At 44.1% G+C, this 22,863-nt stretch overlaps 1 protein-coding gene across 3 annotated transcripts; it reads right to left on the bottom strand.

Annotated features, from left to right (window-relative positions):
* Nucleotides 1-14,184: 14,184 nt before the first annotated feature.
* On the bottom strand, nucleotides 14,185-19,644 carry POP4 (POP4 homolog, ribonuclease P/MRP subunit). Of its 3 annotated transcripts, none has more exons than XM_034788693.1 (7): nucleotides 19,498-19,644; nucleotides 18,918-18,970; nucleotides 16,684-16,907; nucleotides 15,934-16,011; nucleotides 15,660-15,721; nucleotides 15,072-15,173; nucleotides 14,185-14,630 (listed from the first exon to the last, which is right to left on the bottom strand). In XM_034788693.1, exons 1-7 carry the CDS (start codon nucleotides 19,502-19,504, stop codon nucleotides 14,494-14,496), a joined length of 663 nt encoding a protein of 220 aa, XP_034644584.1. In that variant the 5' UTR covers nucleotides 19,505-19,644; the 3' UTR covers nucleotides 14,185-14,493. The 3 variants fall into 3 exon arrangements, with proteins under 3 accessions (XP_034644584.1, XP_034644585.1, XP_034644586.1); XM_034788694.1 differs by having other exon boundaries at nucleotides 16,684-16,900; nucleotides 19,498-19,628; XM_034788695.1 differs by lacking the exon at nucleotides 19,498-19,644 and having other exon boundaries at nucleotides 16,684-16,900; nucleotides 18,826-18,961.
* Nucleotides 19,645-22,863: the final 3,219 nt, after the last annotated feature.

The raw sequence follows: 22,863 nt of genomic DNA on the forward strand, positions 1-22,863 counted from the left end.
CCGGTCAGCCACAGCAGCCACTGCTGGGGCAGTCACAGGTTGTCATGCGCCCCCACCCCGCAGCAGCAGTGTGGGGGTCTCAGGCCGCCACCCCCCCACACTCCCATCTGCATCTGGGGGTCCCGGGCCACCCCCTGCCCCATGGTACCCAAGATTTAGTCAGGGATATAAGGTACAAGTCATGGACAGGTCATGGGGCTGTGAATTTTTGTTTACTGCCCATGACCTGTCCATGACGTTTACTAAAAATACCCGTGACTAAAATGTAGTCTTCATCATCAGCAAGAACAGAAGACTCCCCTATACTCAGTGTGTTAAGATGATTCTACTGCTGTTTTTAAAATAGGTGGCAAGAGAGCACAAGAGTTGTTCAAGTTGTCTCTCCTGCCCCACAGCAGGAGGGGTCGGGGGGTACTCTGGAGGAGGGGTGCTGGGGAGGTTGGCCCAGGGGCGCCATGGATGCTCTGGGGGGAGGGGGTGGGGCGGCATGCGGTCTATAACCCGGGCTGCTGCTGGGAGACGGGCCAGGCAGTGGTGCACAGTGCTGCTGAGGGGGAGGGAGAGGGGGCCGCGGTGGCCTGAGACTGCCCCAGCAGTGACCAGTGTGGCTGGCCCCTGGGTCAGTCCCACTCACTGCTACAGAAGTCCCAGAGGTCCCGGAAAGTCACAGAATCTGTGACTTCTGTGACAGACTTAATGATGATGTCCTATGTACTGTTAGGTTGATGCACAGCTGAGACAACACTAGAAAGGCCAAATTGGCCAATCAGAACATCTCTCTGATCAAGCAAGGACCATTACATAAGTGAAATACCATTGCACTCCAGAGCCAGACACTAATATAATGACAGCTCATGAAAGGGCTTTTCAGGGGAGAGCACTGACCACCAATACTAATTTTTTCTTTGATACAGGGGCCTTGGGTCTCCATTGTTTTCTGTAATCCATGCCAAGCATGCGGACACTTCAGCGGTAGGTGATTTAGAAATACCCATAGACCCCGAGCTACTGTTTGTTTGGTCAGCAGCCAGGAGGGAGGGGAAGGGGTGCATTTGCCAGATGTAGCTGCTACTCTCAGCAACAGTGACATGGTTGATCCTGTATTTTCCACTTCTGCTCATAAATTTAATTCAATGAGCATACAGAGTGAGAGTTTTATCATAACAATCCAATGCGCATTTATCAACTAAGGACCACAGGGAATGTAGCTCAGCATAGGGAGTTAGTTAGTGGAAAAGTGATAGAATGTAAGTAAATGTGTGTGTGTGTGTGGGGGGGGGGGTGACCAGACAGCAAGTGTGAAATATCAGGCTCAGGGGTGGAGGGTAATAAGCACCTATATAAGACAAAGCCCCGCATATCAGGACGGTCGCTATAAAATCGGGACATCTGGTTACCCTATGTGTGTGGTGGTGGGGCATTGTAGCTACCCAGCATGAAATAGGAGGCTAAAACTTTCACAAAGTTCCATATAACTAGTGGTTTCTATTCAAGGCCTTTAAAATAGTTTTGCCATGTAACCCGGCATCAAGGTTCTCAACATGCTGTGTTGGACTAGAGTGTGGGGAATGCTCTAGGGGACATTCCAAGCCCAGATAAATATTGTCAGGCAGCTTTTTTTGGCTGACAAATATATCTGAAGTTGTGTGTTTCAGCATAACTGCTGTTCACTACCCTTCATTCACCCACCACTAAACAGATTGCTACAGGTAGCAAGCTGGTAAGATAGTTGGGATAAGAGTAACCAGGGTTGTCATTGGCTCTGGCATCACTCCAAAAGCTAGGTGTGATTTTTACATCACAATAGGGTTCTTGCAGTGAAAAGTTCTCATGGAGACAAGGCACAGGCAGATTTTGCTTCAGTATAGCTAGTCACAGTCAACCCTTTACCTCACCATCTTGGATTTACCACAACTAGCTACATTGACACTAAAAACTAGCTGTGCCTTGTCGCAACAAGGATTTTACCTTGCGATAGCTGGCTTGATATAAGAACACACCTTTTTCCTCCAAGTGTCAGATGCTGGAGGTGAATAGGAAGGTAACGAGTGTGTTTGGGGCATACTGGAGTGACCTGGCAATTCAGGGCAGGGCATATAGTTTAGAATAAAGGAACCTGGGTCAAGATTCTCAATGGTATGTAGGTGCCTCTGAGTGGGGAGAAGAAAAAAAAGCCTAAGGAGAATCATGACAGAGAAGTGACTGGACCAAATCGGCCATCCTAGGTGTTTGCCTACCTTGCCTATAGCTGCAGTGGTCTCTGAGCTCAGTCTTGGTTGCTAACCGAACCACTTCTACTAGCCTTTCTACACAGCTTTAGCTTCATCGCTACAGTAGAGTGGACTTGTCCTTTGTTGCACGAATTGAGTTGAACCTGAGCTAAAGCTCTTGTCCCAAGCTGGGGCAGCTGCTATGCAAGGAGTGTGAACGTTGCTAGCTCAAGGAATTTCAGCCATCATGTTTCTGCAAGGCCTTTTTCTCTACTGTAGCTAGGCCCTAAGAGTTCCCTACTTTACTTCCAAACCCAAGCGCCTGTAGGGCAGGCAGCACCACAGGCACGTGCAGAGTAGCTGATTTAATAACATTTGCCCGACGTTTTTCAGTGCTGCTTCTGCTATAGATTACTGGTTAAACTAAAAATAAAGGGGGAAGAAATATGTGAGCTCATTTGTATTAAGACACTATGATTTCAGCATTTGCTGAAGCTTGTCTCCAGATGTGAGAGATTAGGAAACTGCACGTATTGCAAATATTCTATTTAAAGAAGGAGTTATGAACAGAAATACTTTCTACTGATTGCTAACTGTATTAGTAGCTTCCTCTAATGCATATTTCCTGGACACACATACACTCCTGAGACAACGCACACATCATATGAGGTATTGCCTTTACTGGGATTATTATAAGAGTTATATATTAGTCTCAGCAGCCATCAGCCATTGCACTCAGAGACCATATTTCCCGTAGGAAGTGAACACTTCTATTCATTTTAAAGAGGGTCTTTGTTCACATCCCCAGGACTGTTATAGGATTTTGTAGTGATTCATACAACTATTAAAGTGTAGCTTTGTGTTTTTATACGTAAACAAACAAAAGAGAAGTAAAAATGCAAATGAAAACATGTGATGCAATTCTCTACCCAAATCAGGGTTTTTTGTCACAGGTAGATCTGACTTTTCTTGTGGGGGGTCCTCCGCATGAGACACCTAGCAATGACACTAATGGCAGAACAAAAGCTAAGCTATGCCACTTCTTCAGCTACCAAACCACATTAATATACCAAGGCTGCTTTTCTATCATGCTCCCAGCACCTTTGCTGTGATGAGCTGGCAGTGAACCCCACTAACTGGGTGAACACAGGTGAAACTTTTTGTTAGATTTGCGAAACTTGTTTGTTTTCACAAAACTCTTCTCCTGTACTTTAAACCGACATGGAGATCTGACAATATTGTTCTAGTAAAGAGAAGGCTGTGGCTCACAGCTAGATGAACTCCCAAAATCTAGGCTAACACAAGTGGATGTACTATACTTTCTATTTAGTTCTTCCACAGGTTTTTTTTTTCTCTCTTTGCCCTCGCTATGCCTGCCTCTCCACCACCTCACTCGTCATTTATCACGCTATTCCATTTTTTCTTTGCCCCACAACACTTTTTTTTTTTAGTCTTTCTGAATCAGATTATTCAACCTACAGTGGTCAACTGGGCTTAACATTAGGCAAAAACTGGTTTGCTCAGCTCTTGTGCATACACTTCCTTTTTAATGTGCCACCCCATTCCTAAAGCTTTGTTGCTCCAATCCGGGATGTACCATCACCTTTGCCTAATTAAAAACAGTCTGCTTCCTTTTATACAGAGGATCTTCTGTTACAATGTGAAGCAAATGGTAGGCTTCCTACTTTGTCCAGCAATGTGCAATAACAGAATACATATAGGGCTATATAGTACCTTGTCAACTTGCAGTTATAACGTGTAATATTTTCTTAGCCGGTGTAACTGAAGAGCTTGCTTATAGGCTGTGACACAACTATTCTCTGCCGGACGGAACTCATGAGAATAAAATGTTCCCAGTAACTGGCATGTAAATTGGATGAGCTTTTCCAATGCTGCAGCCTTTTTCTTAAAGACAAGTCTGAGCAAGATACATGTCTATGTGTTTGGTGAGAGGACTGGGTTATGGTTTTGTCAAGCTTTCCGTGAGGTTGGTTGACATAAACATATAGCCCCATAAATACAATGTCATAACTTGCTTCTGTGCCTGCTGTATGTAACCCAGTATTTTATACCAAGATGAAAGTGTGAATGGGCAATGAAGAAGAATTATGGGTAGGACTCATATGAGCTGTACATCTCTGGGGACGAAAGTTGAAAACAAGGACTGGCATATTTTAGCAAACAGCATAAATCTCACCTACTATTCACCTGATGGTTTGTAGAAAATATGTGCAGCAAAATCCAAATTTCTTATTTTGCATTTGCAAGAATGGGCTGGTTTTGTGGAAACCCAACAAACCTCCCATTTTCATCCTTATGATGCTAGCTTTGCACATAAGCGCATTTCAACAGACATCTTCCTCAACCATACATGCAAAAAAATACACAATGTTTCCGTGTGAAATCGGCCAGCTCTTCTGGCTTTCTGAGCACCAAAATGTCTCAGATTGACACTGGGGTGAAATTTAATTTTAAAAAATCAGTTGTATATGCAGGAGCGGCGCCAGGGTTTTTGCCGCCCTCGGCGGCAGTGCTCCTCCTCAGAGCATTCGGCGGCAGGGGTCCATCTGCTCTGGGTCTTTGGGGCACTTCGGCGGTGGGTCCCGGAGCGAGTGAAGGCCCCGCCGCCGAATTTCAGCCGAAGACCTGGAGCGGCAGGCCCCCCCGCCGCCGAATTTCCGCTGAGGACAGCAAAATGCCGCCCCCCCCCCAAATCCTGATGCCCTAGGGTCGCCTAGTGGAAGCGCTGGCCCTGTGTATATACCCTTATATGTAACCAGCCTGAGTTCCCCAGGCCAAGAGACGTTAGGCCCATTGGCCCATAATTTTAAGACCGCCAACGTCAATGAAGCTGGCCTTGTGCCATCATTTTCTGTCTTCTTACTACACAAACACTGTTCAATCCCCAGCAGAACACCCCCAGTGAGTCTCTTACTAAAAGAGTTGCTGAAGAAAGTAGCATTGATGATTCAGTGTATGTGACTCTGCCTGACAAATCAATATTGACCCAATAGTCCAGAAAGACATGCATAGCGCTGCTGGAGGTGTCCCCTTTTGGATGAAATGTAAAGCCACTTTAGTCATCAACCATCTTGTGCCAGTGAGTAAAACTTGTGCCCCACCTGGTTCATTTGGGGCATTGCCTACCCTCACATGGCAAATGGAGATGGTTCTCTTCTTCCCCTACTGTCTTTAACCAGGGCCGGCTCTGGGTTTTTTTGCCGCCCCAGGCAAAATGCCACCCGCTGCCCCTCCCCCCCCCCCCCCCCCAGCGTGGCAGGGGAGGGCGCTGAGCCCAGCCGCGGGCCCACAATTCCCGATTGGCCAGAGCGCCGGGGGAGGGCGGCGAGGCCAGTCGCAGCCCCGCTCTTGGGCCAGAGCGCCCTGCCGCGCCGCCCCCCTCCTGGAGTGCCTGGAGCCGGCCCTGTCTTTAACTGTTGGTCACAGTCAATAGCTACCAAGTTCTACCTCAGAGATAGTTACATTACAGCCTTGGCTGAAGTGATTCCAGAGTATATAATTAAGACACTGCTTTGAAATGTATATTATATTATTATTTATGGGAAAGTAGAACTTTATAAGCAAGCTGGAAAAAAGCATGTGTTTCTGCTAAGCAAGCCTGTTCATTGGCTTACAGATAACATAGTCCTCAAGAAAGACTAGGTGTAAAAACCTTTGTTCCTGCTGCATGTAAGTTTGTGTTCAACATATGATGCGGTAGGTGTGTCTGGGACAGGTGTAATTAGTTCTCCTATATTATAGTATTAAATCCATTAAGTATTAAATATCTCACCTAATGAAGGGAAGGAGCGTAGTCATGAATCAGCAGAGACACATTAGTGGGTGATCACGTCTTTCTTCAATGTTACGTAGCTTCTCCTCTTTCACAAATAGTAGGGGGAAGTGTACTGTATTTTTGCTCTAGAAGCCCAGATAGGCGTTCAATTCAAGGAGCCTATTGGTAGACAACGATGGCTGCCACTGTACAGTAGTTTGTTGTTGCTTAAGTGATTTATGAAAGCTGTTTGGAACGCCTCAAAGAGTCATTAAAAAAGGACTCTTTAGGTGATTTACCAACTGCAGTAAAGGCTTCTTGAGTGCTTTAGCTGCTCAGATGCCTTATTATTCTTCATTTGTCATCTGTCTTTATGTGCTACTAGCATGTGATTACCTTGAAGAGACCTTTGAACATCTATTCAGCCCACGCCATTGTAAATAATGAAACACCTTGCTATTATTTATCGAAAGGAGCCTGCTATGTGATGTTCATTTTTGATTGCTGAAATATAGTTTGAAAAAAATGGACCCTGTGCTACAGCTAGTAAATTGTATTTTGTTCCTGTGGTGTGTGCACATACAATAGAGGATGTGTCCTTCACAGCACAATGAAACATGATTGGGCCTAATTCTAATTTGTACAGCATTCTCACTAATGATGTCTATTTAAGACAGCCATTAAAGGCCCTTAATGTTAATGAACTGGACTGTGCCAATAAAGTTCTATTAGCTTCCCCCTATTAAATTAATATTATAGACATTTAACAGATGTCTTAATTAGACACTACATCAAGGAATATGAGCTACATTAAAATCAGGCCATTGAAAGTTTGTGTGTGATTTATGTTTTCATATAATTTTGTTTACTGTTCTTTCTACAATCTTGAAGGGAACAAAATGATTTACATTTCCAAAGACCCTTGGGAGAAGTACAGGACGTTGCCTGCTCTTTTATCATGTTGACTTTTAACAGCAAGTCACGCATCCTGCTGCACAGCTCTATATGAAATCAAAGACCTGCCAGTTTTTTATTTTTGGAACCATTTTCTGGTTTTAATACCCTTCCCATTACTTACACCTCACTAATAGCAACATTAGTTTAAAGTGATTGTTTCTTTCTGCACCTTTCTTCCCATAAACCACACTTTTAATTCCCCCTCTTGCTGGTGAGGCATCCCCATGGTGGTGCTTTAATTTATTGAGATGAAAGCTAATACCACATGGCGTGACCCTAAAAGAAACGGAACAACAGTTAATTCTGTTGAGAAACAATTGAGCCACTGGCGGTGTGATTGTCAGTAACTGAGTCCAGGGAAGTATTAGCGGGATAATTGATGCTGTAGCTGGTGTGGTCAGGAGGAGCCTGTTCAGTCTCTTTACTCCTATCCCAAGAGGTAAGGGCTTCTGTTGCATGCAGTGACTCAAGGGAGGGGCATGAGCTGCTGTGGCCAGGTGCTGGGTCTGGAGAGGTAGCTGGATGATGTCCAGCACAGCTCTAGCCTTTACCCTATAGGATTTTCTGCTCATTGTGATGCCCTCAGCGCAGGTGGATTGCGTATGGGGCTATGTACATGGGTTCTCTCGCCCACCTCGACCCCTCCACTAGATCTGCTGCAGCCGCTCCCAGCTGTTCCCAGTACAGCATGTACTGCTGTGGCAATGGCACAGGAATGGCTCTTGGGAATATTTTGTTTAGTTATGATTGACATGCTGCCACCATTTTCCTGAGGAACAAAAGTGAAAGAAGGGAAATGGCGATTTTCAACAGCTAAATGTGAATGGAATTGCAAGTGAAAGACAATCTAAGGTCCAGACTTTGACTTTCTCCCTGACAAATTTCAAAAGCCTGTTGCCAACAAGCTTCTTAAAAAGAAAAGAAAAGGTAGGGATGGGGCATAAGAATTTTTTATAAAGGACAATGCTAAGCAACCTACATATAGGGGTCACTACCAGCTCTCTCTAGAATAAAGTCCAATTTGCCTCACAGAAGGATGTTCTGAAGAGAGATATGAAGAGGTAGAGACTGGAGAGCGACTAGGTGGTCAAGTAGCGAGTGGAAGAAGAAAAGGAGTTGGAGGAAGAGGTGACAATGGGGCCTAAGAGTTGTGCAGCAAGCGGACGACAACAATTATATGTGAACTCACTGAAAATTCAATTAAATTCAAATGGGAAATTATTGTAGACTTGGGCTTTTCAATTACAAGTGTTGCTGTGGACTGCTCTCAAAAACAAATATTTATAAAAGATTTGAATGGTAGAAGCCTTTTAAAAGCAGTGCAGGTATAAAAGGCTAGTAATCTGAGGGTTATTTACAAAAGGAAGCTACTTAACATCATGTAAGTTTTAATGATATAGGGCTATGCAAGACAGCAGTTAGGCAGTGTAAACTGCAAATAATATAGGATGAAAGATTTTTATTCTACTTCTATGAAAGAGGGTATTAGTTATAATTAAAAGCTTATTTATTTTAGGACATACTAGATATTCAGATAAAGGCAGGGCAATGCAAAGAAGGGTTATACATTGTTAGCCATATTATATACAAATGTAGGAGAGAAGACACAAACATGATACCGAGACAGTCTAAAAGCTTTTATTGACATGAATGTAGGATGAACAGCAAAACCACAAGCAAGTTTTGCAGGTCATCCCAAACTGAAGGCCAGTAAAGCTTTACACAATGCCACTTCTGCATGTCAACAAACTTTGACACAAAATTTTTAGAAATGTTGTTTACAAATTGATATTTTTTCATACCTTTCACCTCCAAAGCCAGAGGCTCTTAATAACATGACTCCAACTGTATAGGTCTTAGAAGTGGAAAAAGTAGATCTCTAATTATTGTTGTAGTAATGGAATAACTCCCCAAAAAGAAGCACACAGGGCCATGACATAGAAATGAAGTCATCTCATTAGGTCCCATCTTATGTTAGTTCTTTAATGACAGGACTAAGAGACAATGCTGTTGGGCATCAGATAAGAAACTAGATGAATACACCAATGTTTGAGGGTTAGGCTGTTTGAGGGCTGTTCCTCATTGGAAAACTGGGATTATTCCCTTCCGATGAAACATCTACATTAGATGCTATATTGGTCCTGGCAGAAGTTGAGGACTATGAGTGTTGTATTTGGGGGGGGGGGGGGGGGGGGAGGGGAGTGACGAGGGGTGCAAAGGGGAAGAATTCGTCATTTGGGGTATAAAGAAAATGTTTTTTCTGATAGCTGCCATTTAAAAATTAAAAAGAACCTCTCCAAAACTAGTCAATTGTAGCCAAGGCAGAGAAAGGGGAAATAAAGTAGGGTCAAGGTGGCTAGCGGTCCATGAAAGTACAATTTATTACAATGAGATTACTGCAGACTATGAATAAATCTATTAAATCAACATTCTTAAAGTGAATTTTGTGCTCATTAAAAAAAGTACCAGATAGCACTGTAGTCCAAACTTCTAGATGACAGTTCTATTAGAATTTACAGGGCCTGGTAGATATTCATGCTCCACTCCCATGCATTAAATACTGAACTAAAATTACCATTGATACTCAAATCAAAGTGCAGTAGTTTTATATATACAGTAGCTTAAACTTTGCCTATTTCAGACCAGCTTTCAAACAGAGTCTGGTTTTCCAGTAACGAAACCTGCTTAAACACTATTTACTTGTTTTCACTATTAGTTATAAATAAATTTATGTTGTGGGATACTTTTAAATTGGGATATTACCAGTTTAAACTTCAAGTGCTTTATTAGTAAAAACCCAAGATAGTCTTGACAGTTCATAGGTTACAGCTTGTATGTAAATCAAATTTAGAACAACACGGACAGATGAAGAGTAACAATTACTTTGTGTATATTTTTAAGAAGCCTATGGTATGCATTCGTTGTGAATGTTAAATAGCTCCTTGTGAAGACTGAGGGAGCTATTAATACAATTTTATGAATGCTGAGCATCTCTCTCTACTTGCTTGAGTATTGTGGCGGGGCTGGCTCTATGGTACCCTAGGCTTAAATTCTGGCTGGACTCTGCTCAGATCTTCAGGAACCAGCAATTACTCTACTTCAACTGACCTAACTCAACAAACCATTACAATTGTCATATGGACAATACAGTGAATCTACTGTTAGGAGACTACTTTTGACCCCCTCTCGAGAAACATTTAAATCAGTTTTCACCAATGCAGCAGCCCTGCTGGAAACCTAAGGAGAGTGTTGCTGCAAATGTAGCTAGTTTCACTATACTTGTGGTTCATTATGAAATATGTTCAAGAGACTAATTAACCAAACCTAGCCAATTTATTGCTAAAAATCAATAGTATAGCACAGGAAGGAGTTACATTACTGACCCTTCCGGAATCTGTTTCTAGCAGCGTGTCAGTTTGCGCTTCCCAAAATACGCCCCCCAAAACCACTCCTATAGCACAGTTGGTTACAAGTTGGAAAGCACTTTATAAGATCCAGCCTACTATTTCCTTAACTTGTTCTGTACCTTTCTTATCTGTTTTGGATACTACATTTTAAATAAGTTGCCTGTGAAGGAACCTGTACTAAGACATAGAGCAAATGTATCTTGTCTTTGGACAGAATTTATAGTTGCAAATGCCAAAAGCTACATTTTGCTTTGCAGAGAGATGTGGGATATATAATCTCTCGACCTAAGTGAGCAATGTGGAGAGAACTGTAATATAATTTGGTTAACATAACTGCCCACATGCTGGGTATAACATGATATTAATATGGTATGCTCTGTGCCTAACCTGTGTGTGCTGGCTAACAAGATCTGCAAGAAGGAACTCTGAAACAAAGGAACTTTGAAATAAATAAGCCTATGACCTGAGGGACAGACACATACACAGAGTGGTGGGCAGGGGCAGATTGTCCAAGAGGCAGAAATTGTAGGATGCAGCCTGTCTCATAGGTTCAATGATGGGGCACCAAAGCCCAGTCAGACTGGTTCAGAGAAGGGTTACTGGGATGATCCGGGGAATGGAGACCCTATTTTATGAGAGAAGACTAGAAGAGCTTGTGCTAGGCTAAACAAGCCAGGAAGGCTGAGTGGATATGACTGCTCTCTATAAATATATGAGGGGTTAAGCACTAGGGAGGCAGAAGAGCTATTTAAGCTAAAAGACAATGTGGCACAAAAAGAAATGAGTATAAACAGGTCCTGATTAAATTCAGGCTAGAAATTAGGCTTCTAATGACCAGAAAACTGAGGTTGTGGAACCGTCTTCCACTAGGAGCAATGGGGACAAACCACCTAACTAGTTTTAAAGTGGAGCTTGATAAAGTTTATGAATGGGATTATCTGACTGGGTTGCCTGCTCCCAGGAAGTCCCTTCCAGTCAGGGTGACCAGATAGCAAGTGTGAAAAATCAGGACAGGGGGTGGGAGGTAATAGGCACCTATATAAGACAAAGCTCCGAATGTCAGGACTGTCCCTATAAAAATCAGGACATCTGGTCACCCTACTTCCAGTGCTATGTCTTATGTTCCAGACTGACAAACTGGCAAGGAAGGGCTAAGTTTAGCTTAGCCAATATGTTTTTAGGCTTTTGTTGTTTTAACCCTTTTCTCTGTTATGTTCCCATGGCCAAATAACACATGTTCTGAAGAGGCTGTCCTGAGTCACTGCAATTGCATACGGGTCACAACCTCCCAAACTAAGTCTATAGCAGGACCAAACACTGCTGGATGTGCCAGGGTAATATAGGTGGTGAACAGTGGGTGTTGTAAGCATCATCAGTCCAGTTTAAAAGTGGAGTGAAGCACAGGATTTCACTCACAAAAAGAGGCCGATCTAAGCCTGTCACTTGGAAAGGGTGCCCATTGAGAGATATGGAGAGGGCAAAGGTACAGCTCACCTCTAAACCATAATACTCCTTCATTGATATTGTTGGAAAGGAGCTGCACACATCAATAGCAGGATTGCTTTCTATCTGCTTTGATTTCCACCTCCCTATATGTTCCTCAATTTCATTTCCCATTCAGTGGTTGAGAGCGGACACTAAGACCACTATTTTTAAGTGGGTATTTTCCTGCTTAAAGAGGTTACTGTGTAGTTTACAATCCTCTAGATGGGATTATTATCATTACTATTATTAGAGGTGGTTGCCAGTGCTTCCTGAACAGCATCACTAACATACACCAACAGTCCTGACTCACATTCTAGAACGGGGTCTCAAAGTCAAAGGGTCACGAGGGCCACATCACTGCCACACCCCTCACTGCCCCCCCCGCCCCCGCCCCCCACCCTTTCCATGAGGCCCCGCTCCTGCCCAGTCTCTTCTCCACCTCCAAGCGGTTTTAATAAAATATATACACTCAGTAAAGCCCCCACACTGCACTGGGCTGCACCACCACTCAACCCCTGCTCTGCCTCTTCCAGGGGTGGCAGGTTTGTAGAAATTTTGGTGCTGCCCAGAACCTGACCCCCTCAAACTCTGCCCCCCCCCTGCCTAAGGCTCTGGGAGGGAGTTTGGATGGGGGAGGGGGTCTGGGGTGCAGACTCTGGGATGGAGTTTTGGGATAGGAGGAGGTGCAGAGGTCAGGGCTGTGGTTGAGGGGTTTGGGGGATTGGAGAGGCTCAGGACTAGGGCAGAAGGGGAGCCTGCCCTGGCCCTAGTGGAGGGAGCCTGTGGCAGCAGGTGATGCCAGAAGCTGACAGCGGAGTGGAGTCAGCATGAGGAAGAGGAAATTATAGGGTGCTGGGGACAGGGAAGGACCCCTCCCCCATCCCACAGTCTGACCTAAAAAGCTCAGTCAGTGGAAAGTTGCTTCTTCTCTTACCCATTCACTGAACCCACACTAAAATCCAGAGAATCACCTGCAGCAAAATACATGAGTGGTACAAGCATCTGTTTATAATATACAGTAAATACATTTAAAAATATTAAGGTTTGAAAGGCAAGATATTTTATGCATTAAGAATTCTACCTACAAAGTTTTTCGGTTTTCAGACATGCTACCTTTATAATCCTTCTTCCCTTTTACTATACATAAGACTGCATTTGATTTTTTTTTTTTTTATTTCAGCACAGTAATCTGTGAAACATTTTGCCCAAGAATTGCAGTTTCTATAGAATCATAGAATATCAGGGTTGGAAGGGACCTCAGGAGGTCATCTAGTCCAACCCCCTGCTCAGAGCAGGACCAAACCAGGACTATAAAGGATAGTCCCTTCATTTCCTCAACACAGACAGGGTGCAATTATAAAGAATCTTTGCATTACAAAGCTTACTCTCAGCATTGCTTTTAGGAGTGTTTAAACCATTTCCCACCCCCCATTTAATTTTCTTTGAACAACCTTAAAAGGCCCTCAACAGCAGCCAGTGACTGGGCCTTCTTGTTTGCCACACCAGAATACTAGTATTCAAATGCTCTTCCCTCTCAGCTAACCTTGATCTAATAATTGTCAGAGTTTTAAAACAGAGAGACCTCCATAGAATATACAAATAATTAAAAAAAAAAATCAGAAATATTGGAGGAAGGTAGAAAAAGGATTGAGCAAACCTCTCCCCTGTGAAGATGCTATTTTTTATTACACAGTGAAATCTACAAATGTCTTATTTTAAAGAGATCATTGCAGAGTTAGCCCTTCCAAATGCAAGAGAGCCAGAGTGGGTGATCTGGCAGAGTAGACATGAGAAATTTAATGAAGTGACAAGTTACACCACAGTAAGAAGGCACAGGCTATAGTGATATTCTTTGCAGCTAGAATGAATACGCTATGGATTTATACTTCCCTCATCTGTATGTTGTTTGTAAGCACTGGTATGTGTCACAGATAGGTCAAAATAAAACGGATCAGATGAAACAGTCGCTCCTGGTATAGGAGAAAATAGTTTAAACAAAGCAAGTGTATAAAATTTAAATCAAAAAATTATATTGTGTTTACATCACCAAATAGTGATTATACTGTAAAAACCTTGAGTCTTTTATGGTCTTCTTATAAGCACTGTAAGATGTATGGAAGCCAAACCACAGAATTTAAAAAAAAAGTTGTAAACAAGATTTAATTCATTTTCTGTATGGTAAATTCCTCCATATAACCCTGTCTGTCCATGAAACATGTCAGAGACACAACTTTTAACATCAGGAATTGGGATTCATACATGTTCCACAGTCTGATTTGCCTGAAAATATGTAAATTGAGACATTATACACACTAAACCAACACAATTAAAGTTATATTAAGTCAAGCAATAATTGGGAAAAGGATTTTATTTTGACAAACAAAGTTATGTGAATCACCACAAATATTAGTTTACTATTAAAAAAAATATATAGGTATACACTATATTTTCAATAAATGAAATATTGACATATTACTGCAATTTGAGGATTTTGGGAGACCACCTAGTACATAAAACAGATGTAACTTAAATGTTTCTTGTAACTCATACTTCTGTATAAAGAAGTACTTTAGAAGATGTAGAATTCCATATGTTCTTGTTTTTTAACTTGATTTTCAGTTTATGAACGAAGCCCCAATATGTTTGAATTTCCTTAAAATCACAAGTCAATAGTTCCTTTTGCTTTGAACTTCTTTGCAGAACGCTCACTTGCTCTAAGCTGGAACTTGCTACCATAGATGTGGGAAATAAAGCCATCAACCTCCAGGCTAAATACATTGTTAATCTTGGGAATAACTGAAAGAGAAGTTGAAGAGGGAACAAAAACAAAACCAAAAAAAACCCGATCAGTAATGTATTGTAAATCTCTGTCCTTCAAGGTTCTGGTACTTTGGCATGACTAAGTTTTCAAAGGCCCTTCTTCAAGAATTCCAACGTTTAAAAGCATCCAATGTTTTGAAACATCCTATTAGTATGTCGCAAAGAGCATCAGAAGTGACAATCAGATCATCAAGAACAATCTGCTTCTGGTATCTCTTTTGCTATTTTCATGAAGCCAATCTGTTCTGGTGAGAATTCTGTTCAACAAGAACATGGCTGCATGATTTGTATTAATAAGTACTATGCAGCCTACACTGCCACTTAGGCTTACAAAGAAAGCATCAGATGAATAATGTGCAAAAGTAATATTTCTGACTACTCAAAATGTGAAAGGTACAGAAAACTTGTACTACATACCTTTTAATTTATCTTCTTTAGTGATAATTTTGAAAATATGCTTCATTTCCTGTAGAATAATTCCTGTGATCCCAACATAAGAGGGACATTTTGATTTAGTTACTAAAAAAATAAAAAATAAAAAACAAACAGATGTATCAGTGGAAGAATTTGCAAATGAAAATGATCTATATTGTAGCTTCATAATTTTAAAAGATAGCTTATAGTAATTCAGAATAAATATACCTAATTCTGCTATGAAGTCAAACTAATACTAGTAGCAATCACATAGCTATTGGTGGCTGTGCATATTAACAACAAATTCTAACAAAGGAGGGTTTCCACAAGTACTTAAATGAAGCATTGGGGTTGAGTCTGGGAAGGGGAATAAGTCAAATAATAATTTGGTCTCAATATGTGACCCCAAAGTAGATAGTACTTTTGTAAACTCTCCAAATATTAAGACTACAGAAATAGCAGTTAAATGTGTGTTTGTGGCAGAAGTTAAGGGAAAGGAAAATGTAGGTTTAGAAACAGAAAGTGTAGGGTGATTGTTACCCCATAGGGCTTTGAAAGAAGCCTTCAAAAAAAGAATGGAAAAAGTAATACCTGTAACAATAGCTCCATGGAGATCAGCTTTTAGCAATTTGGCCTGAATCATCTGTGGTTGTCTTAAAACAAAACAAAAAAACATTTAAAAAAAAATCTGTATTTACAATAAATGTCTGTGGTATTAAAGTCAGTACACTTTTGTATTTATAAAAATATAGAAATACATGCTTGTTTGAAAGATAATTTTGCATAATGTTTTTAAAAAGACTATTATATTACCATAAGTATAAACAATCTAGACCCTACATGTTTTTAAATAAACTGAACTTACGCATCTGGTCTGAGTCCATTACACAGATCCCTGATGTACTGTTTCCAGAGTTCATGTAATGGTTGAAACAACTCATATCTACAATAGTCAGCAAGAGACAAAAAAAAGATTATATGGTATCTTTTCAGAAGGTTGTATGATACAACATGACAGCTTAACTACTAACCAATCTATACTTTACATACAAAGTTAGAACTTGTTTCTTTGAGTATCTCATGAAGTTATTAGCTATACAATACAACATTCCAAGCTGTAAGATTACTTACTCTAAAAAGAGGTTTCTAAGGTACATCACATAAGATGTTGCATTTTACGTCCCGAGAAACTCCTACTCTTGTATTCTCTGTCTACTTCATTTCCCAACTATGGTTGCAAAGAGGATGCATTTTAATAAAATCATTTCATGCACTGTTAGATACTAAGTCTGGTCACTATCAGGGACCTGTGGCTCCATATAGTAATTTGATACTGACTTCTCACCATATTTAGATTTACAAAACACAAAAAGAAGGCAATGTCAGTGCTATTCACAATATACAGTAGACATCTATAAAATAAAAAATGAAGAACTGTCCTCGCATGGCCAAATGTCATAAGCAGCACAGAACTGACCTAACTCAACAAAATATTAGGAGTACTAATTAATAACTGTTAGCACCAATACATACATGTTGCTGCATGTACACTGCTTTCAACAACCTTTCAACTTTTACTAATAAGTCACACAAAGAAAGCCTTTTAAGTTCTTACTTTTGCTGTTCTGGTTTAACTTCAAAGAGCCGCATTTCTCTCCTCTGCTTGGCAGAAAACCCTTTAGTTTTCTTCCTTTTTTCCTTTTTCCTTCTTCTAGCACAATGCTCAAGAACTACAGCTTTTCGGGTTAGCTTATCCTGGATGGCTTCATCTTTCAGTCGTGGCATACTACGCTTCAGAAAGGCATTTACAAAAGCTTCGGCCTCTTTTGATCCTTGAGGCTCCAAAATAAAAGTTGTTAAAGTTAAGAATATCACTGACTAGTATCTCATCAGTAGTTAATACCACTGATCTTAAATACATGTTAATGTACCATGAAAAACTGATCATATTCTAGATACTTAAGTCAATAGTATTTCCATGAAACATTTCCACACTGACCCACCAAAGTGCCTCAAAATCCTTAACTGAGGGGACTAACTCTAGAGTTGTGATGGTAGTTTAGTTTCCATGGCCATTCCATCATCCTTTTATCTGAGAAGGCTAAATGAGTGCCATATTAGTGCTCACTGTGACTATATTTTGTGACATGGAAGACTATTCATTAGACATTAGCTATGAGAAGAAAATGATTGCACAGAGGCTTGTGTACAACAGATTGGCTTCACTTCTTTAAGCTGACTCAGTTCAAATAAGTAGGGCCCTACCAAATTCATGGCCATGAAAAAACACGTCACGGGCCGTGAAATCTGGTGTTTTGTGTGCTTTTTAATCCTACACTATACAGATTTCACAGGGGAGACCAGCGTTTCTCAAACTGGGGGCCCTGACCCAGAAGGAAGTTACGGGGTGGTCACAAGGTTATTTTAGGGGGGCAGTAAAGATATTGCCACCCTTACTGCTGCGTTGCCTTCAGAGCTGGGCAGCTGGAGAACAGCAGCTATTGGCCAGGTGCCCAGCTCTGACGGCAGCGCCCCGCCAGCAGCAGCGCAGACGTAAGGGTGGCAATACCAAACCATGCCACCCTTACGTCTGCACTGCTGCTTTCAGAGCTGGGTAGCCAAAGAGTGGCAGCTGCTGACTGAGGGCCCAGCTCTGCAGGCAGCAGTGCAAAACCAAGCTCCCAGCCAGCAGCCACCTCTCTCCAGTTGCCCAGCTCTGAAGGCAGTGCTGCCATCAGGAGCAGTAAGGGTAGCAATACTGCAATCCCCCCTACAATAACCTTGAGACACCCCCCCCCCACACACACACAACTCCTTTTTGGATCAGGGCCCCTACAATTACACCACTGTGAAATTTCAGATTTAAATAGCTGAAATCATGAAATTTACAATTTTAAAAATCCTATGACCATGATATTGACCAAACGGACCTTGAATTTGGTAGGACCTACAAATAAGCTATCAGACAAATCTGACTTTGTTACTGACTTTAACAGGTGACTTAAAGCAAAAGAGTTCATATGCTACTAAAAATTCTGATCTCTCCAGTTCCAAACTCACTCTTAAGAGCAAATATTCCCATTTTCATGCAAACATCCTAATAATTGTAAAAAGAAAAATACAGATAAGACAGCAATTTGTGCAGGAAGAGTGTTGGCCAAGTTTCTCCCCTGAACGCTCCACAGATTTTAAAGAAACTATTTCAAACAGAAACCATTATTTTCAGAGATATGTAACACAGCTGCTTCAAGCTCTATCTGCTTGAAAGTTTCCATGTAAACATAAAACATATACACACACACATACACACAATGTATAGAAAAGAAAAAAAAAAATTAGGGCCCCGCACCTGTGTTGAGAACCATTGTCTCTAATTGGGCTCAACATAGGTGCAGGGTCTTGCCTGCATAGATCAAGTTGAAGCACTGAGGCCTCGAGAATGAACACGTTGTTAAAAAAACTTTGTGGAAAAATAGTTTAAAAAATTCTAAATACCATCTTGAATCACATGCAGTCAGGCTTCTGAGTCTGTGATTTTAAACTGGCTCATAACTCTAAAATGATCAAAATGTCTTTTGCTAGGCCAAAGTAGAAACAATATTTAGTGCTTGCTGAATGGTGCTGGCCAAAACGCCAAGACTAGAATTCAATTCTAACATTATCTTGATTAACCTCCCAGTAGGAGATGAAAATTATCCTGACCAAGGTTTTAGATCAAATGGACAATTTGAAGAAGAAACAAACAGCATTAACTCACGTTACCAGCTGCAAAGGAGATGCGGATTGTATGTGCACAGTCCAGCTCTCACATTCTCTATATTAGCAGCTAACAGTTAAAGTAGCGGATACCTGGAGATCCAATAGCTTTGCAGCCTGCGGCGGTAGCTTACTGTAAATCACACCTGGAACACACAGGAACACACGGCCCTGTTAGCAGCGGCACCCCCTTTCCCCACACCAGCTTAGCGAGTCTCCTTCCCCGCCTGGGGGCCAACAGCTGACGCTTCCGAGGGCGGCGAAGGCCGCCGCCGCCTCCCGCGCGCCCTGTACAATCCCCGGGCACCCAGCGGGGCTCGAAGGGCGCCGGGGTCTGACCGGGCTGCGACCCGCCCCCAGCCCACGCCCGAGGGCGGCAGAGAGCTCGGGGCCAAGGGTTGCGCGGTCCGGGGACAGGGACACCCCCCGCGAGCACCGCCGGGGCGGCGCTGAGCAGTGCCGCTCGCCCCTCAGCGGAGCGGGGCTGAAGGCAAACGGGGGAGGATGGGGGGGGTTAACCCCTCGGCGCACTGTGCTGACACACGCGGCGAGCCCGCGGAGCGGCCGCTGTCTGCCCCAGGTACCGCTCGGAGCCGACACCGGCCCACGGGACTGGGGGCGAGCACGGGGCTAGCGAACCCGCTCAATGGACCAGCCCCCCCCGCGCACTTACTCTCCATCTTGGTAACTAGGCAGCGCTTCCGGCTCCCACCGATGAAGTCAAGACGCTGCGACTGAACCCAGGGGCGGCCCGACGTGCGTCAAAGCCCGTCTGCGAAAGGAACGCGCATGCGTAGCAGCTAGGAGGCGGGGCCGCACCAAGTGGTGCGCGCGCACAAACATCCCCGAGGAGTTCACACCCTGCAGCGCAACAGCCTCGCTGGGGGCTTTGTCCCTTCGGCCAACACAAGCCAGGCGCATGCGCCCGTGTATCTCGACCTATCGCCACCCACATGGCGCGCACGCGCTGCAACCTAGGAGCCGGCGGTTACTGCAGGAGGGCGCATAGGCGTTGATCTGGGCTGAACGGGCTTTCGGAGAAGGGCGCATGCGCAACAGTCCCGCCCCGAAAGGCCCGAGGTTAAGGGAGGAGGTGAAGCGGGGCGGGGCTCCTGACTGGTGCTGCCTCTCGTGGCGAGGCGGGGCAGTACAGCCTCGCCCGCCGGCCGGCACTCCGCCCAGCCAACCCCGATGCTGCTGCAGCCCCATGAGCCGGGGAAGTGCGAGACTGGCGGGCGGAAGCCCTGAGATGTCGGTTACCAGGGAGGTTGCCCTGCCCGAGCCGAGCGAGGCGCACCGCAGCCCCAGGCTCGCAGGACTCCAGCAGCAGCAGGGGCTTCAGGGGCTGCAGCCCAGGGTCTCAGGCTGAGGGGCACCCACAAAAATAAATCCATCATTATATACAATTCAGTGGTCACCAACCCGTTGATCGAGATCAACTGGTCGATCCCGGAGCCTCTGCCAGTCGATCGCAAGCTCTGGGCTGCTAAAAGTCCAGCGGCACAGCAGGGCTCAGGCAGGGTGCGTGCCGTGGCCTCACGCTGCTCCCACTGCCGGCACGTCTCTGCGGCCCCTGGCGGTGCTGGAAGGCAGCACGTACGCTGCCCCCAGCACTGTCCCTGCAGCTCCCATTGGCCAGTTCCTGGCCAACGGGAGCTACGGGGGCAGCGCTTGTGGGTGCGGGCAGCGCACAGAGACATGCTGCCCCCCTCCCGCCCAGGAGCACGCAGAGACGTGTCAGCAGGCAGCTGCTTGCCTGAGCCCTGCTGCGCCGCCAGCCGGGAGCCTCCTGTGGTAAGTGCCTGCCGGCCGGAGCCTACACCTCGCACCCCCTCCTGCACCCCAACTCCCAGGCCAGAATCCCCTTCTGCACCAAACTCCCTCCCAGAGCCCTCACCCTCTCCTGCATTCCAACACTCTGCCCCAGGTTGCAGCCCCCTCCTGCACCCAAACTCCCTCCCAGAAAGAAACTAATATAACAGCTGTTCTAAGGTAAGAAGTAGGCTATTTTGAATTAACTATATTCTACATGTTTTAAGACTGAAATGTAACCACAGAACGGCTTTATGTTAATTAAAAGGCAAGTTTACTGTAGCATTAATAGCCTCGATGCCATAATTGTGACAATTTTGTTTTAAATTAGGAAAAAGACGTGTATACAGGGGCCCCACACAATCTAATAACCCTGGTCCTACAGGAGAATTCATCTGGCGCTGCTGCAGGGGCTTCGAGAATAACTCCCAACAGCAACAGCATGGCAATACAATCTGGACAGGAGGCAACCCCCAATCTTCGCCAAGACACCCAGTCTCATCCCAACCCCGCCAACACACCATTGGCACCACCCGTACATGCACTGTCACCCAGCCCCTCACCAATACACCCAGTGTCACCCAGCCCTCTGCCAACAACATCCACTGTTAGCTAGCCTCTCATCAATACACCCGGTGTCACCCAGCCCTGTGCCAATACACCCAGTTAGCCAGCCCCTCACCAATACACCCAGTGTCACCAAACCCTACACCCACACATCCACTCTCACTAACCCCCACCCATATACTCAGTGTCAGCCCACCACTCACACATGCACCTAGTGCCAGCCTAGCTTCTCACTAATACACCTAGTGCCAGCCCCTGCACTCACCAATACAGCCACTGTTCACCCACCCACTCACTAGTACAGCAACTGTCAGCCCACTTACTCACCAGTTCAGCTACTGATAGCCCCCCCAATACCTCCCTCCTATCCCTGCTCCAGACCTTAACCTCCCAATGCTACCCTGTCCCAATAATTTAAGCTTTCTCATACCAACCCTCCCTGATACCACCTTTTCCCCTGGCACTACTCACTCCCTGATACTACCCCCTTGCCATATTCCCAGTACCCTTCCTGCCTGATACTTCTCTGATATCATCCCTTTGTCAGTACCCCACACTTATCAATACCTCCTTGATGCTTCCCAGTTCCAGTCTCCCTGATTTCACTCACTCCTGATATCAATTCCTGCTTGATACTATCTCCTTCCCAATACCACCCTGAAAACACTCCTCTCCGGTACTATCCCTTTGTCACTACCACATGCTTGGTACCTCTTTGATACTTCCCAATCCCACCCCTTTCCTGATTTCACTCAGTCCCTGTTTCTAGCCCCTACCAATATTTTCATCCCTTTGTCCCTACACTACCATGATGTCCCTAATACCCCCTTGCCAATGCCATCCTCTCCCCGATATCTCCCGGATATCAACCACTCACCAATACTTCCTTGATTTCAGCCATTTGCCTATATGACCCTGATACCATCCTCTCCTCAGTACTTCACCAATACCATCCCTTCATTCATACCACTCACTCCCTAATACCATTCCCTTACTGATACCTCCCTCATACCACCCTCTGATAACCTCTTGATATCATCCACCTACCAGTGCCACTGCAATACCATCCATTCCCTATATTACCCGCTCTATGTTATGGTTTTAACAAAATTCTCTCCTCACTACCAACCAGTGTCATCTGTGTTTTGATACCACAGGAGATACTATTCCTATCTTGATATCTACCTGATACCATCCAGTCCCCAGTACCATTCCCTAGTATCACCATCCTGATACCATCCGAACCACCCAGATACTAATAACTCCGCAGTATCCTCCCGATACCCCATACGCCCTGATGCCACAGCTTCCATCCTGGTACATATTCCCTAAACCCTAAAATACTAAATCTACAGAGGTTTTGGTTCACTAAAGGAAGAAGAATGCTAAAGTCATGTCACAGGGGTAGAAATGGAGTTGGTGCATAATGAATTGCTCTTTGGTAGAGGAACAGATAGTTATGAGAGATAGTTACTTACTGAGACAGTGTATAAGAAAGATGACTACTCTGTTGAGTGCTATTGTGGGGCTGTAAAGCACTGGCTAGATACCTGATAGCAGTGAATGCAACTGTAAGTATGAGTGAAAGCAAGAAATGGGCTGGTGGCGAATTCAAATCCCTATGGAGGTAAATATGGGTATCCACTGAATCATCCTAAAT

This window comes from Trachemys scripta, chromosome 13, assembly GCF_013100865.1.
Source record: "Trachemys scripta elegans isolate TJP31775 chromosome 13, CAS_Tse_1.0, whole genome shotgun sequence".
In the NCBI taxonomy this organism is placed as follows: Eukaryota; Metazoa; Chordata; order Testudines; family Emydidae; genus Trachemys; species Trachemys scripta.

What these genes read in the sequence shown, in the direction of transcription:
- POP4 (XM_034788693.1), bottom strand. An exon ending in GTTAAACCAGAACAGCAAAA is followed by an intron (nt 16,012 to 16,683) that starts GTAAGAACTTAA and finishes TGACTATTGTAG; the next exon opens with ATATGAGTTGTTTCAACCAT. An exon ending in TAAAGAAGATAAATTAAAAG is followed by an intron (nt 14,631 to 15,071) that starts GTATGTAGTACA and finishes CTTCTCTTTCAG; the next exon opens with TTATTCCCAAGATTAACAAT.